This window comes from Balaenoptera musculus, chromosome 3 (genome assembly GCF_009873245.2).
Source record: "Balaenoptera musculus isolate JJ_BM4_2016_0621 chromosome 3, mBalMus1.pri.v3, whole genome shotgun sequence".
Lineage (NCBI taxonomy): Eukaryota > Metazoa > Chordata > Mammalia > Artiodactyla > Balaenopteridae > Balaenoptera > Balaenoptera musculus.
In genome coordinates, this window is record NC_045787.1 from 106,331,286 (window position 1) to 106,348,286 (window position 17,001).

The 17,001-nt window shown below is 35.7% G+C and overlaps 1 protein-coding gene across 1 annotated transcript in view; it reads left to right on the forward strand.

The window, feature by feature from the left end:
- Positions 1-17,001, forward strand: part of ADAMTS19 (ADAM metallopeptidase with thrombospondin type 1 motif 19) — a 288,773-nt gene that overhangs the window by 68,109 nt on the left and 203,663 nt on the right. The window contains exons 3-6 of the mRNA XM_036845509.1: positions 2,966-3,131; positions 9,721-9,893; positions 11,504-11,587; positions 12,263-12,420. Coding sequence (XP_036701404.1) covers positions 2,966-3,131; positions 9,721-9,893; positions 11,504-11,587; positions 12,263-12,420 — 581 coding nt within the window. The remainder of the gene's footprint in view (positions 1-2,965; positions 3,132-9,720; positions 9,894-11,503; positions 11,588-12,262; positions 12,421-17,001) is intronic.

Here is a 17,001-nt window from a genome sequence, read left to right on the forward strand (position 1 = left end):
TCTTCCCTTCTAAAATTGAAAGGACAATATTTGCACTAAAGTGCATGCTGCCTAATTGTGGATTGTCAAACACAGGAGGACTTGTAAAGAGAGGTTGATGTGAATTTGTGTTCTTCCATGGCTTGTAAATTCATAGCACAGATAAAACAATCCATTTTGTTAGTGGAATAGGAGAGCCCTTTGTGGGGACACAGAAAACTTCATAATTTCCTGCAATTCTGCTTGAAAGATACCAACCCAAGCTAGAGCAGTTCCTCTGCTGTTAGATAGTATTCTGGTCTCAGAGAGAAAACCCTTCCCTGTAGAGAACCTGAACACTTGATGCTAAATATGCCCTAGAGTGAAATGAGCCTGGGACACTGTGGTCAGACAGTAAATATGTGTTGAATGAATGAGTCATCATTTATAATTATTCCAACATTTTTTTCTTTTTAAAAGTGACCTTGTTTTAAAAAATGTGTATAGATAAAATCCTAACACAACAGAGAATGCTGTGTTATGAAGAGGTTTCCAAATCGTAACTAAAAAAAAAAGACCACATTTATTTGAGACAGTATTTAATATGCTAGTGTGGGGATACAAAGACGAATAAATTTTAATTCTTTGGACTCTCTGAGCCCTTCAGTCCAATCTCAAATGTTTGGCTGCTTATATTTATTATGATTATCCTTATTAATAAAATAAAAATTATAATGAACATTTATTGAGCGGGTTACTCAGTATCTGATTCTATGACAGGAGCATTACATGTGCTTAAAAATGCTTTTAAAAAATATTCCAAACAACGCTATGAAGCTGTTGTATAAAGATGCTGTAACTTTCTCATAGTTACGTGCTAGTAGTAGGTTATGAACCGAAATAATCTTAAATCCAGAATCTGTTCTTGAGGTCATTAAATTTTATATGATAGTATGCAATTAAATTTTATAGGGTTTATTGTTATAAATCTTACCATGCTTATAACCTGTTGAAAGAATATATCAGATTGCAAATTTATGATTTAGGGAAACTGAGCATCATAACAATTATTATCTTAGTCATCAGTCACACTGTCAGTTTTATTAGTGGCCTTGAATACTGACTGAACCTCAGAATCACATTTACATATAAGACAAGAGAAACACAGTTCTGTATTTTCACAATGTGGATCAATGATAATATGACACTGCTTATCAATCCATGTGTAGATGTACTACATCTTTAATAATTATTACTTAAATTTTAAAATATTTGAGACTCTCTTTTATTCCCATCAAATTAGGCTCTAGGGAAAATTTTTTGTGTTTCATGTAATTACTTTAAAATTCAAGCTGATTTCATATTTGAGAGAATGAAAACATGTCTGGAAAATAAAAGAGCTCATTGAAAGTCATATTAAAATTACACAAAAATGGCCCAAATATATACTTGCCTGATAATTTGAAAGAATCATTAGAGTTAATCTTTTTTTTGCATTATCCCCACCCACAAATGATGTATGTGTGCGTGCATGTGTGCACGTGTGTGTGTGAACAAGAGAGGGAGAAGGAGAAACTGGGAAAGAGACAGGAAAAGGCAGGAAGAGAGAGAGGGGAAGGGGACAAGTCTAGGTGGTGGAGCTGCCATCCTAGTACTTGAGAATTTTATTAGTGATATAAAAACTTCAATAAAATGAAGTTGATGAGGATTTTTAGATTTATTCTTTAGTTCTCTTATAATGAAGATAAAAGATACCTGAAGAATAGGTATCTTATATCTTTATTCTGATATAAAGAATAAAATGTACAGAATAAAATCAGCATATTGGCAATCACCTGGTCTTTCCATATAGAAGATACAATACACTTTAGTAATTAAAACAAAACAAAAAGACCTCTTCTTCTAAGGAGAAGGTTTTTTTAGCCTAGATTTTAAAAATATATTCAGTTTGGAACAATTACTGTATCTGAAGAAATAATTATATTACTATGCTAATTATATGTGAATCAAATTAAAATGAAGTATATATGATTTTTATAAAGTTTTTGATAACTCTGTTATCAAACAGAGTTACTGTTTTGATAACAGTATTTGATAACTCATATTAGCATATTGGGTATGAATAATGCAGGTTCTAGGGAATTATTTCTTAAAAAATGTTTACTAAAGAGTTAACAATATAAATCAAATATACATTATATATAATTGCAGTAGAGTAAAACAATGAAAATTGGAAAGATCAAGTTATATATTCTTCCATGTAAAATATTTTCCTAGTTATAATTCAAATTTATATTCTAAAAAAGGAAGGGAAGAAATGACTAGGCTTAGCTTCAATATAATAAAAGAATACCTACTTGTTATAAGTTCTTTTTGCTGATCATAATCATATTTTTACAGTTTTTAGCCCTCTGTCCACAACTGGCTAACTTTAAAATATGGCATTGTATGAAATGAAACTTGTTTATGTAAGTGATGCTTCATTTTTTCTGTAATTTATTGTTCAAGGGTTTTCAAAAATGTTTAGTAGAAGGCTTAAGAGTATTTTATATAATGACTTAATGTTATGTGTCCTACATTTACCGTGGTATGTTACATGAATTATTTTATTAAATAATGATTGTCAAAATGTTGTACTGTCCTGTGTATGCAATTAAAAACTATATTGCTCTTCTGTACATGCTGTACATGTAAGTGACCCCATGGGTCTCCCAAAGTGAGCCTTTAACATTCCAGAATTTTTACTGTGCATCTGTTGCTGGCATCTAGCCTCCCTCACAGGCTAAGGCTAACTAAATGAAGTTTATGCTAGTGCAATAAAGTACCTAAAGATGAAGTAGTAAAATGGGAAGACAGTTACCTTATTAGTGGGGTTGCTAACATAGCTTCACTAGAAAAACGTATGCACATACGTGGAAGAAAACAGAGTGGATGTGAGTGGGAGAACCCAGAAAGTAACTTATTCGAATGATATTTCATACGTATCTTTCTATGTTATATATTCCAGATGGGATTCATACAGCTCAATGAGGACTTCATATTTATTGAACCACTCAATGATACAATGGCCATAACGGGTCACCCACACCGTGTATATAGGCAGAAAAGGTCCATGGAGGAAAAAGTCACAGAGAAGTCAGCTCCTCACAGTCATTACTGTGGTGTCATTTCAGGTAATGCCTTCTCCTAAAAGGGTTTAACTAAATATGCAACGTGAGATGAATCCTTTAATAAATCCCCCCTCCCTCCTTCCCTCCCTCCATCCCTCTCTTCCTTACTGCCTTTCCCACCCCTCCCTCCCTCCCTCTCTGTCTTTCTGTCTATCCATCCATCCACCAGCTTTATCTTTTTTAATATGGAATCTCTCTTGGTTAATGACAATTACATATCTTTTTTAGACTTATCTTTTAGTTTTCTATGAAATAGTACATTTTAATATCAAAAAATAGAAACTCAAAAGGACTTCAGATATTAATATATTACATGCTCTATATCCCTCAAGAGGGATACTCATGGGATACTGTTCCCCTCACTGGAATAGAAATGACACCGAGAGAATTCCAGATTCCCTGAAACTGAATACTGTGAGCTCATGGTCTTATTTCAGTCCACCTCCCTGAGAACATCATAGATATCTCTTTACTTTGACCAGAAGCATCTTCTACTTTTTCTTCTTTTTCTATTTGACTCAAGTAAAAATCATCTTGAAGGTTAAAATTAGCAGAGGAATAGGAAGAAGAGTCAGGATTTACTTCTTTGAATTTTATTCTCAGTGTCAGAATACTTTAAATCTGGAAGTTTCAGTGGCTCATAAACTTTCCCAACCATCAAATCCGGGTCTCTGTTTGTCTTCCAATTTTTCACAGAAGTAAAATAGGGTGACTGTTTTGTACACTTCCTTATTACTTCCTTTGGCAGAGATCTGTGGCATTAGCAAGAAGGATAAGGAAAATGAATGATTTCTGTTACATAAGTAGGACCTGAAAGTCATAGTCAGCATTCAGTGGTTTCCCTAGGAAAAATATTTGGACATCTAATCCAGACATCTCAGTGAATATTCACTGAGATGAGAAATATTTCCATGTAGTATCTGAGGAAATATGAATTTATTGAAGAATTTTTGGTGTAAAGACTTTAAAATTTGACTTGGAGATTTAAAATTAGGTGTTAGTGTAGTTAGTGCCAAGATAGCAATTCTAACATTGGTTATGGTATCTGAGGCTGATTTAGGTATACAAATTGTGATAATAAGTAACATTTGCAGAGGCCATAGCATGTTCATATCATCAATTGTCTAGTATGTTCAAATTCAGAAAGAATTTCGATATGTTTCTCTTTAGGTATATTATCTCAAATTAATTTATGATCTCTGTTTTCTTTTGCAAAAGCTCATGATATCAGTCTGTATTGGAATTATCTTCAAAAGTGGTTAAGTGAGTCTACCTCTGTGTCACATTATTCAACGTACATGATCAAGTCAATTTAAATAAGACACATCCCTCTTCTCTATTCTAAGAACTGTAGACACAATGGAGATAAAAAACAGCTGAACAAAAGTCATAGTATGAACAAGCAAAAGAAAGGTTTTTATATCGTGAAATGATAACAGCAACAACTTGGATTTAGTCCATTTAAGGAGATTGCCTTGTGTGAGTTATACTGAAAATCTGCACTATGCAACTTTCGAATCATAGTAAGTTCCAGCTGTTCTAATTACTCATGTATACAGATGACATAAAGCAGGCTTTGTGTGCCATTATGCACGGAGGAAACGTTTCTAGAAAATTCTTATTTTTGATAGGTTTATAAAGCATAAATACACAGTTCATATTTGACAGACATTGTTCATAAATTCCTAATTTTTTTTTAAGGCATGACTGTTATATCTTAATTGACCTGTTTGGATCAAGCACTTTCATAGAAGGAGTGCTAAGCTATCGTCAGTTGGGTGCTTTACTGAACTTAACTATTTTCGATGCTTTTTAAGGGTCTAGAAATTTAAAAATCATTTTAAAATTAGCAATCCATGAAATAAAATATTCATTTACTTATCAGTATAAGTCTAATTGCAGTTCTTCCCCTCTTACTTCAAGCTGATATATTAACATATTAAAAACATGATTCAGATTTGGATAATGTTGCAGTAATTGCCTTTTCACAGTGGAATCATAAAGCGTATTTGTATTCAACTTGGTCTTTGCCCTTTTCCCCTTCATCATGTTAATGTCTCAAGTGTATTGTGTTTGTATGTATTGATTACGTAAATATTTTTTCTAAACAGGCACTTCATAGTTTAGGATGACTTTGTTGTGTTCTTTTATTAACGGATAACATAGAGGAAAGAAAGGCACATGAGGTTGAGAGTCAGAGGCCCTAGATTCAAGGCCTAGCTTCAGTCTCACTCCAGCTAGGTACTCTTCTTCACTTCCCTTGAACTTTTGAACCTTAAATTCTTTATTTGCAACATAAGCAGGACCAGTCACCTCACAGGGATATAGAGCTAAATGACACAGCTCTTATTCTTAAGAGGTGACCAATGTATTATTTTAGACAAACTGGTAAATGAGTAATTATACTATCTATAATAAGAACTATGACAGACTCAGTACCCAAGATTCTAAGCTTCTGTTATTTGGTGGCGGGGGTGGGGGGTTGAGCCTCAAAGATCAAGTAAAACTTATCCAGACTATAGGGAGAAAAGGGAACAGAGTGTGCAGGTTAAGAAAATGGACTTTGGGGTCAGACTGCATGTGTTCACATCCTTATGCTGCTGCCCCCTACCTGTGTGACTTTGGAAAACTTCCTTGATCTCTCCAAAGCTCCATTTACAATATACAAAATGGGTGTAGTGGTACCCAAACTTCAGGGCAGTTGTCCAAATTAAATGAGATTATGTGTGAAAATGGAAAACATATGTGAAAATTTAGTGGACGTTGTTAGACAGGGAAAGAGCATTTCAGGCAGACGGAACAATAAATACAAAAGTATAAAGGCAGGGGAAAGCATCCAATGTCTACAGTGTGGACATGAGACACAAGCCTGGAAAAGTAGTCATGGATGAGATAATGAGGGGACTTGGGGGCTGTGGTAATAAGGACTTTATCTGGAAGGCAAAATGTGGTCTTTGAAGACTGTAAGCAGGCAAGTGACATTATCAATCAATATATATTCCTTAACATTTAGTATAAGCTTGTGAGTATGTCTGCTACTCTGTGTGAACAAGAACGAGATTTATAGAATTGAAGAAGACCGATCTATTTGAGCAGGATATAGAGATCATCTCTATTCTAAGAGCTAACTTAACCCAACCACTACTGAAATAGTTTCCATATGTCAACCATAACGGTTGTGGAGATGATTGTCAGTATGTGGAGGGTATTATGGGGAGCACATGGTGAGCACTGGTGAATACACATTTAAAGATCTTTAACTGAAAGCGTGTGGTATCAACTCTATTGTTTTTATACATGCATCTGGGTAGAAAATGGTCTCAGGATTGAGGAGATGAAGAATGACCTCAATGTGGTTGATGTAGACAATGAAGACATCAAAGGAAGCAACTTAATAAAAAGATAACTTCACTATGCATGATTTTCACACGCAATGGCTACCTTATATAATGGAGTCATAGAATCATGGTATTGGGATTCTTAAGAAACCTAGAATGTTTCCAAATAGCCTATTTAAATATAACGTGCAATTAAGGATGTAGCACACTGACAGTTTGGGGCCATCACAGCTATCATTAGCTGGGGCAATAAAGGTAACAAATTTTTCTGTCTCTTCCTTACATGGTCTCTTCATCACTCTTGATATGGTCGAAAAGCCCCGCATTTTATAATTATCCCCTCAGTTTCATATTAGCTCTCCTTTTATTTTTCTTATGTTTCTGTCTCCTCCATGGGCATGTCTTCTTCCATATGTGCACCCCCTAAATGTAGGCATTTCCCAGGACTTCCTCCTTTTCTTTCTACTTCTCATGCCACTTGCTTCCCTGGGGTGATAGAATCCAAATCCATGGGTTCAACTTCACTTACATATTGTTTAGTTCCAAACTCTATCTCCATTTTAACCTCTCTCCTGACTGTCAGGTGTTTAGTAACTTCTACTCAGATGTCCCTCAGGCATCTCAGACTTACTAAATCTATGGCTGAACCCATCATCTTTCCTCCCAAACTGCTCTGCTGATGTTCCCCACTATCTACCTAGTCACTCGAAAATAAACACTAAACACCCCCCACACACATAAACAACAGCAACAAGAAAGAGTAATTCTAACCACCTCCCTTTTCCTCTTTTTAGTCTGATTAATTTTGCTGAGGGTGATGTCTGCTTTCTAATATGTTGCCTATCATCTCATCCTTTCTCTTCCTACCACTGTGTGATTTTTACACAGAAGATCAGTGATGTAGCCATCTAGGAGAGCTGCCAGATCCGTGTGTCTGAGTGTCTCTGTATCTATCTATCTATCTATCTATCTTTCCCCCATAATCAGTTTATTAGGGGTTGACCCTGCCAAGATGAGCCTTTTCGTATACCTGTAGGAATGTCTCCTACTAAATATTATACGTTTATATGATAGTATACTAATATATAACCATAAGTAGGATTGCAATTACAATTAGAAAAACTACAAAATTTATTCCTAACTGTTGTAGATCTTAAGATACTAATAAAACCAATTTCTTATTCTGTCCTTCATGAAGGTCTTTGGTATTAACTGCTGGTACTAAATATGGATTCATAAAATTTACTTTTAACTATAGTGATTCTGTTGCAGATGGCTACTGTTGCTTTTGTCCTTTTGCATTTTCTTGTTTCATAATATAATGCTTATTGTTGTTAAATAAGGAGCCTTTGCATTTATTTTTTGTAACACTTTTGTTAACTTAGTTAACTGACTCTACTGACATTTGGATAAAAACTTTGTTAAATAGATTTTTAGTCTGTGTCCCTGTGACAAAAATGAGAAACCGTAATTTATGGAGATATCTGAGAACAGTGAAGTTTCCAGCAATCGTGGCAGGATCTACTTCATGTTAGAGCTCAGAGCTAACTCAGTTGGACCTAGAAGTTAGTAATAGAAGGGACCCAGTAGCTCAAGAATAGAAGAGATAAACTAATCCTGGCATCATGAAAGGGTGTTAGAAGGCAAGTAAGGTGGAATAGGTAGTAGGATAGGATAAGATAGAATAGAATAGAATTGACATCAAAGTTTAAAGTACCTGAACAAGACTCACAAAAGGGAATTTATCAGAAACCAAGATGATGGACTGGAACTATGAGCATACATACAAATTCAAAACAAAGATGTTCACGGAAACGTGACTAACTGGACACACGTTTTTATATCCATGGGATTCCACCAAACACACATGTTTACTTCTGGGGGCTCCACTAAAATTAGAATACAAACATATAAAAGATGTTGGCCCAAAAGTACAAGTTTGGGAAAGAAGATGACAGCTATTTAGTGACATCAACAGAATTTTGGTAAATGGCAAGGAGAGGAACAGGTGATAGCTAATATAACAATGGATTGCGGAGATCATTGCACAATTGTAAAAACTTGTCAAGGACAATTGAATTGTACATTTAAATGGCTACATGTTATGGCATGTAAATTACCCCTCAATAAAGCTGTTAAAATCATAAATTCGTTATTAAGGTACCACATGCATACAGGAAGTTGCACAAATGATGTGGCCAACTGCTGAATTTTCCCAAAATGAACATAACCGCGTAGGTATGACTCAGAGTATAGAAAATATCAGCACCGTAGATGTCCCCCTTGTGCACCAATCATCTCTAGCTTACCCAATCTGGGGATTTTAATTTATTTAATTTACTGCGGTTAATTTGCATTTCTCTGAAGACTAATGCTATTGAGCACCTTCTCATATGCTAATTAACCATTTGGAGCTCCTGAAATGGCTCTTTAGATTTGTGGCCAATTTTTCAATTGGGTTATCTGTTATTGATTTAGAGTAGCTTTTTATTACTTTATTATGGAAAAGTACTGTAAATATCTTCTCCCACTTGGTTGCCTGCTTTTCATTCTGATAGTGGCATATTTTCATAAACAGAAATTTTACATTTTTATGTAGTTAAATTTATAAATATGTTTATTTGTGGTTACTGCTTTTATCTGGCCCTGTTTGAGGAATCTGGTACCCTGAGGTCATAACTTCTATATAATCCTGATGGAAGGCAGAACCAATTCCTGTGTAACCCATGTATAGTTTGAGTAAATAGGGGCACCTGCCTGACATTAGGATGTATGGGTCAGTCACTTCGGGCACTTCTGGCAAGTCGACCGTTATTTTGTCACTGATTTCAAAATGAAAATCATGGTGTCTTTTATATATGGAATTATTTTATTTATATGAATCTCTGTGCTAAAAATTTTACAAATGTGATCTTACTATAAGCCACCCACAACTCTAGAAAGCAGGTGATACTGTTATTCATTTGACAGACGAAGAAACTAAGGCTGACTGAGTGATGTTAGTTTCCCAAGTGGCAGAGTTAATAAATGGTAGAAGTCCAGTCTGTCTGATTCCAAAGTCATGTTCCAAAGCCAAATGCTCATTTAGATTCCCTATAGGCAGGGAACTTATTTATTTGGTCTTGCTCGCCATTATATCATCAGCACATGTTGGTATTCGATAAGCTTTCTTTTTAATTATTGAAGAAATGGAAGTTTTTTATTCACTTTGCTAAGATAGAGGCACATTTGAAAAATTCATTTCTGTGTTGCAGATAAAGGAAGAACTAGATCTAAAAAAATAACAGAAAGTGGAAGAGGGAAACGATATTCATACAAATTACCTCAAGAATACAACATAGAGACTGTAGTGGTTGCAGACCCAGCAATGGTTTCCTATCATGGAGCAGATGCAGCCAGGAGATTCATTCTAACCATCTTAAATATGGTAGGCAAACTTTAAAGTGCGCTTGGAATTTTTTCAAGAAAACTCTAAGGAAGAAATGTGTGAGTATAATGAAGTTCTTTAAAAATTAACTCATTACTATTCCTTTCTTTTATTGACATCAGTAAAAAAAAATACTTTAGGTGTACCAAATTGATCCATCTCAAAAGAGATATCGAAATAATAATTCACGTCTTCTAGTAAAAAATCCTTATTGTTAATTTGATGTGGCAAAACTCTTTTTCTGTTATTCGTTTATCTCTTTTTGTGCCCTTCTTTCTTTTTTATAAAAGGCCATTTGTTGAAATAGCAGAAATGTTATATTTGTTTATGTGCATGGCCCCACCCAAAGTACTATAGATTATGAGGTGGAACAAAAATGGAGGTTGGTAATCCACTGAGCGCTTATATAGGTAGGTAAAATTGCATGTCAGATATAAAACTAGTTGATGAGCAAGACCTAATAGCTAATAGTTATTAGCTGAATCACATGTAGCTAACTTCGGTTGATAGCTTCCGGACTGTAGAAATCTAACTTGTACCTAGAATCCTATGGATGCTTACTACCACGTGAATCCTTTGACTTAATTGCATACCCTGTTGCGTAAACTTCCTTCAAGGCAGAATTAGAAGGTTGTCGTGAAGAGTGGTTCTTAGGGGAGAATAAACATAAATGAAAGCCAAAGGCAAGTGTCCATTTATAACTTCAGTTGCCATATTAAACAAGGTGAGAACCACTAATTCAAGGATAAATATGTTATATAAAATTACTATTTTTACTATTTTTTGCTATTGTCTGGCATGTTTTTTTTTCAGTGAACCTATTTTCCCACACTTCAGTCATTTCTGTCTGTGTTCAGCTAACTGCTGACCACTCAACCAGCATTCTGTAAAGGGTAGGCAGGCATAGCCTACCAACCTCAGTCTCTTTTAAATAGTACTATCTCTGAAAGCGTGGGTTTGGTGTGCCAGTTTTAATTTTCTATTATAAATTAAATGCTCAATTTTACCAAAAAAAATCAAGGTACCACATACAAAATTTGCCTTCCTTTCCAGCATTGTTACACATACCACGTTTTGGGAAAATCAGTTATAATGATGACCTGAAACCGTTAAGCAACGATGGCCTTGTCTTCATGGGCAGCCTTGAAGGGAAGAGCTTTGAAAAAACCCTGTTCCTATTTGGCAGTTAGCCTTGGGGAGAAAAAAACTCTAAGGAATAAATTAGGAGGCGGCATAAAGCAGGCTGAATTTTCAGGACATATTCTCAGAAGAAAAGACACTAGCATTTTGTGGTCTTAAGAAAATTTCTAGGGTTTAGTTACTAAAATTTTTCTCTTCAGTATCGTGAAAAGCCCAACGTTCCCTCTGCACCCCATTGAAATGCCTAGATTATCAAGGCTGCAGTGAGTATATCAGAATGCTAGGTCTAAATTTCTTGGTATCTAAAATGAATTAATTATTGCTTATTAAGCTAATTTTAAAATAATTTAAAAAATTTTAATATATAAAATTACTCAACTGAATTGAGACTTCTCCCATGTCTGGGCTTTAAGAAAAATTAAGATGTTTTTCAGTTTTATTTTAGGATTTTTATTTTTATTTGTTTTTAGGTTTTTAACCTTTTCCAACACAAGAGTCTTGGTGTGCAGGTCAATCTTCGTGTGATAAAGCTTATTCTGCTCCATGAAACTCCAGTAAGAAAGTCTTGAGTTTTTCGTTCAATTAAGTGGGTGAGAAGTTGTGTTCAGGTACTTTTAAGTAAAGGGAATGTTAGGGATTTACTTTTTATTGACTTGAAATCCAGAAGTATCCACTGAGTCACTTAAAGTATACATAAAACTGGCCGTTAGTCTTAGTTAATACCTCAGTTATATTCCAAAATTGGAATGTTCTTAGTTTCTAAGGATCCTGACAACAAACCTTAACTTTGCAAAATGCAATTTTAAAAAGTCATTTTTAATGACAGTTTTATTTTCTTATTTAAGCATGGGCTTTATCTGTAATTCAATTTAAACAGAGACTATTCTGTGGCATCTTTTTAGCATGCTGCTTATCTGGTACTTTGGAAAACCTTTGTTCTTAAATTGTGTAAATAATGAGTGATTTAAGTCTAAAAGTTCCACATTCTTAATATTCCATTGCACCTCTCTTCTTCTTCAGAATAACATTAAACAGATTTTGTAATTACTGTACCTTCACAAAGTTTTAAGATTTTTAGCTCAGGCAAAATTAATCCTGAATGTCTTCCAGGTTCTAATTAATGTTATGGTCAGCAGTCTGCTTTAGTAATTTAAGAAGTCCCCTCAGTTTTTAGTTTTTTTGTATATCTGAGAATAATTTGCCTTGAAGTGAAATCTCTTCTTTTGCAGGCAGATCTATATATTGGGCATCATGGAGAGAAAATGCTAGAGAGCTTTTGTAAGTGGCAACATGAAGAATTTGGCAAAAAGAATGATATACATTTAGAGATGTCAACAAGCTGGGGAGAGGACATGACTTCAGTGGATGCAGCTATACTTATAACAAGGTAAATTTTCCAAAGCCAATTAAATGACATTCTTAATTTGATGTCCATGCTGTTAATCCTATTAATCCCTTCATAGAATGCTTTTATTCCAGATTTTCTGTTCCAGAAAACTTTTGGCATAATGCTGTTAGTCATTTCCCTCAATTCATAACTGATTTCTGAACAGCCACATATTGGCTGGTATATTGACTAAACATTTAGTTAATTAATTTCAAAAAAAAAAAAATTAACTTCAATTTTTGATGTGAAGACGTAGCCAACGATGACGATAAGTGAAAATGCTGGTGAATTTTGGTGCAACTTTGAACTTATGAACCTACGTGGTATGTTTTTCAGTCATCACCATATAAAGTATCCAGTATGTTAAATTGAGCAATTGATAGACTTTCTGGTTCCATCTGAGAAAAAAGTTTCAATTAAGTCTCTAGCTAATTAATTTTGAGCTGTATTGTGAGTGTCCGTACTACTCAAACATTTGTATTGCAGCACTGAGTGTAAATATAAGAAGGTGAAATGATGAGCAACAATTAACTCTCTATGAGCACTCTGTATGAGTAATTATTTACAAGTTTGTTTTGCTTAGAGCTAGTAAAAATGAATGGTAGTTCATTGTTAACTAGCAATTTAATTTTAGTATCAATAATGTTGACATTTCACATCTCAGAATACACAGTGACATTTAAACATGATTTTCTGTAATGAGTCTATTGAATTTGTGATAGCTTCTTGTTGCTGGATTGTATTAAAACTATTCTACTTATAAATAATTCATAAAGATGAAATAATCTCTATGCAAGAACACAACTGGACTTCCATTTCCAGCTTTGTAGGTGTACCTGATACTGGACCTCTGCAATAAACAACCATAAAACTGGAAAACATTTATGAAGCAACTACTTGCAGTTACTGGAGAATGAGCAGTGCAATCTCTGAAAGAAGGAAAATTTCCTAAGTAAGCCCCACAGCCAAGCCAACTTTTTGCCTGGGGACAATTTTGTGACTGGTACAGCAAGCTGGAATCTAGGTAGAGCACAGTAGTCCTGCTGAAAGCACCAGAGAAGAAGATCCTTTGTGGGCAGAGGTGCCAAGAAGTCCTTGTACAGATCATCTGTGAGGACTTTGCAAGGCTGGTCTAAATACACAGAGATAGAAACTACCCAAAATTTATCAGGGTGCTGTTGCTATGGAGTTTGGATGTTAAAAAGGTACTAGAAATTGAGCAGATTTGGACCACAAGAGTGGAGCAGCCTTGTTAATACCTTGTCATCACTCCTGGCATTTATCTGAGAAAACAGAAAGGCTGTGCCTACACAGTAGGCACCATGATCCAGAGAAATGCCCTCTCTTGAACTGTCCTAACAAAGCCTAAAACCAAGTCCTAGTAAGGTATTCAGAGGAGATGGAGTTTGGAGGTTGAGTCCCACCAGTTTACGAAGGTTTGGGAATCATCTTGAGCTTTTGGTAGATCCTCCCTACCAAGGAATAAACTCAAACCTACCTACATTCAGAGTGAGGAGCAAGTAAAACAAGAGACAGCACTCTTCAGAGGAAGATAAGAGAATCTTGAATCTCTGTAATATATCATATACAATGTCTGGGACATAATGAAAATTAGCCAAGCAAAAAAACATGAAAATGTGACCCATGGTCAAAGAAAAGTAGTCAGTAGAAGCTGACCCCAAGATAGCTTAGAAGTTGGATTTACCAATTAATGTAAATACTGGACCTCTGTCATTGGAATCTCAAAAGAGAGTGAGAATGGGTAAGAAAAGTATTTGAAGATGTAATGGCAAAAAGTTTTCACAAATTTCATGAAAAACAACAACTTAGAAACCTAGACATATCATAGAAAAATTGGTCAAAACCAAAGACATAGAAAAAAAAGTGAATTGGCTAGAGTGAAGGGATACATTACACAGAAAACAATCTTAAGATGGATAACTGACTTCCTGTTGGAAAAAAAAGCCCAAAAGACAGTGAAGTGATATCTCTAATGTACTGGGGGGGAAAACCCTATCAACAAAACTTCTTAATGAATTCTTAAGGGTATTTTCTTAATGTATGAAAGTGCATCTACATACACATACACACACAAAAAGTCTATAGCTAACATCACAATTAATGGTGAAAATCAAAATTTTTTAAGACTGGGAGCAAGGCAAGGATGTCCACACTTACCACTTCTGTTCAGTATTGTGCTGACAATCATAACCATAATCAGTATATTAAGCTGGCATCGGGGGGGGGGTGTAAATCCTGGGAAGAAAAAATAAAAAGTGTCTCTTCACATATGACATGACTTGGTACAAAGAAAATTTTAAGCAATCTAGGAGAAAAAAAATGCTAGAATTTATAACTGAATTTTACAAGGCCACAGAATATAAAGTCAATTTAGAAGAAAAATTGTATTTATATATGGTAGAAATAAACACTTGGGAAAATTTTACAGTAACTTCCAAAACCGTGAAATATTAAGAATAATTTAACAAAATAAAATGATATCTACACAGCTATACTTAGAGAAATTAAAGCTCTAAATAAAGGTTCATTCAGTGGAAGACTAAATACAGTAAGTCCCCTACATACGAACAAGTTCCATTCCAGGAGTGCATTTGTAAGTTCAATTTGTTCGTTAAGTCTGACACAGTTAGCCTAGGTACCCAACTAACACAATCGGCCATATAGAACTGTACTGTAATAGGTTTATTATACTTTTCACATAAATAATACTTAAAAAACAAACACACAGAAAAAGAAAACATTTTTAATCTTGCAGTGTAGTACCTTGAAAAGTACAGTGGTACAGTACAACAGCTGGCATACAGGGGCTGACATCGAGTGAACAGGCAAGAAGAGTTACTGACTGGAGGAGGGAGAGGAGGTGGGAGATGGTAGAGCTGAAGGATCGTCAGCAATAGGAGACGGAGGGCAAGCTGCAATTTCACTCACGCCTGACATTGATGGCAAGGGTTCTGGTTCCTCGCTGGATTCAATTCTATCTACCCTCTAGAAAAAACAATCCAGTGATGTCTGGGTAGTAGCTCTTTTTTTCTCATCATAGATGATACGGTAGCACTGGATTACATTCTGAACGGCTGCTGCAACCTTCGTGCACTGTTCTACGTTCAGGTCCTGTGCCTCAAAAACTAACAGTGCCTCCTCAAATAAAGAAAATCCCTTTGCCATTTCCTGCATCGTGAATCTCTTTGGTTCTTTAGTTACTTCTTCTTCCTCTTGTCTCTCTTTGTCCTTTCTCTGGGCCTCCAATTCCACCAGGTCTTCATTAGTAAGCCCCTCTTGTTGCACAGCACGGAGTTCAATGAAGTCGTTTCCTCTTGCAGATCTAGCTCCAGCTTCTCGCTGAGGGTCACTAAGTTGCTGAAAACCTCTTTGGACTCCTCATCCACCTTCTCAAATCCACAAAAATCATGAACAAACTGCAGGCAAAGGTTCTTCCAAACCCCATTCATGGTGATGGCTGTAACCTCACGCCAAGCAAAGTCAATGTTTTTTATGGCCTTGTAGATGTTATGCAGTAGTCCTTCCAAAATTGTCCCAAGGTTGTTCCTGATTCATCAGTCGCCTTTACTGCCTGATGAAAAGCGTGACATAAATAATATTTCTTGAAAGTTGCTATAGCTCCCTGGTCCATAGGTTGGTTGAGCGACATAGTATTCAGTGGCAGATGCACTACTTTGACGTTGGGATAAAAGTTGTCCACGAATGGGGTGTGGCCTGGAGCATTGTCGAGCAGGAAGAGAATGTTGAATGGGACCTCCTTCTCCAAGCAGTATTTCTCTACCTCTGGGATAAAGTGGTGGAAAAACCAGTCCTGGAAAATGGCCTGTGTAACCCAGCTTTGGAGTTACTCTTCCACACAACAGGAAGAGAGCACTTGGCAATGTTTTTAAGGGCTCTTGGGTTCTCTGAATGATAAACTAAGAGAGGCTTCAACTTCATATAGCCAGAAGCATTGCCACCAAACAACAGTTAGCCTATCCTTTGCTGCTTTATAGCCTGGCATCAACTTTTCCTCCTTACTGATGTAACTTTGGTCTGGCATCCTTTTTCAGTACAGTCCTGTCTCACCCACATTAAAAACCTGCTTAATTAAATATGTGTCTTCATCAATAATTTCTCAAAGCATTTCAGGAAATTCCTGAGTATCTGCACTCGCTGCCTCACCACTTACTTTTACGTTGTGAAGGTTGGCTCTAGCCTTGAACCGATGAAAACCAGCTGTGGCTGGCATTAAAAGATGCGCCCTCTGATTCTTCACCGTGTTTCTTCTTCAAGTCTTCATAAAGGCTTTTAGCTTTCTCTTGAATTAGCATTAAGCTGAGTGGGACTCCATGCTGATGCTGGTCCAGCCTCCACACACTGAGAAGTTTCTCCATCTCCTCCATCACTTTTCCACACTTCTTCGATAATATTGTTGACATCTTCGGCACAGCAGACTTCACGTGTTACATGATCTTGTCCTTGTTCTTTAGAATTGTGCCAGTGGTTGAACGATTCATGTTACAAGAGTGACAGAAGTCTACCATCTTTTTGCTTTGCTCCACTCTCTCAATTATTTTC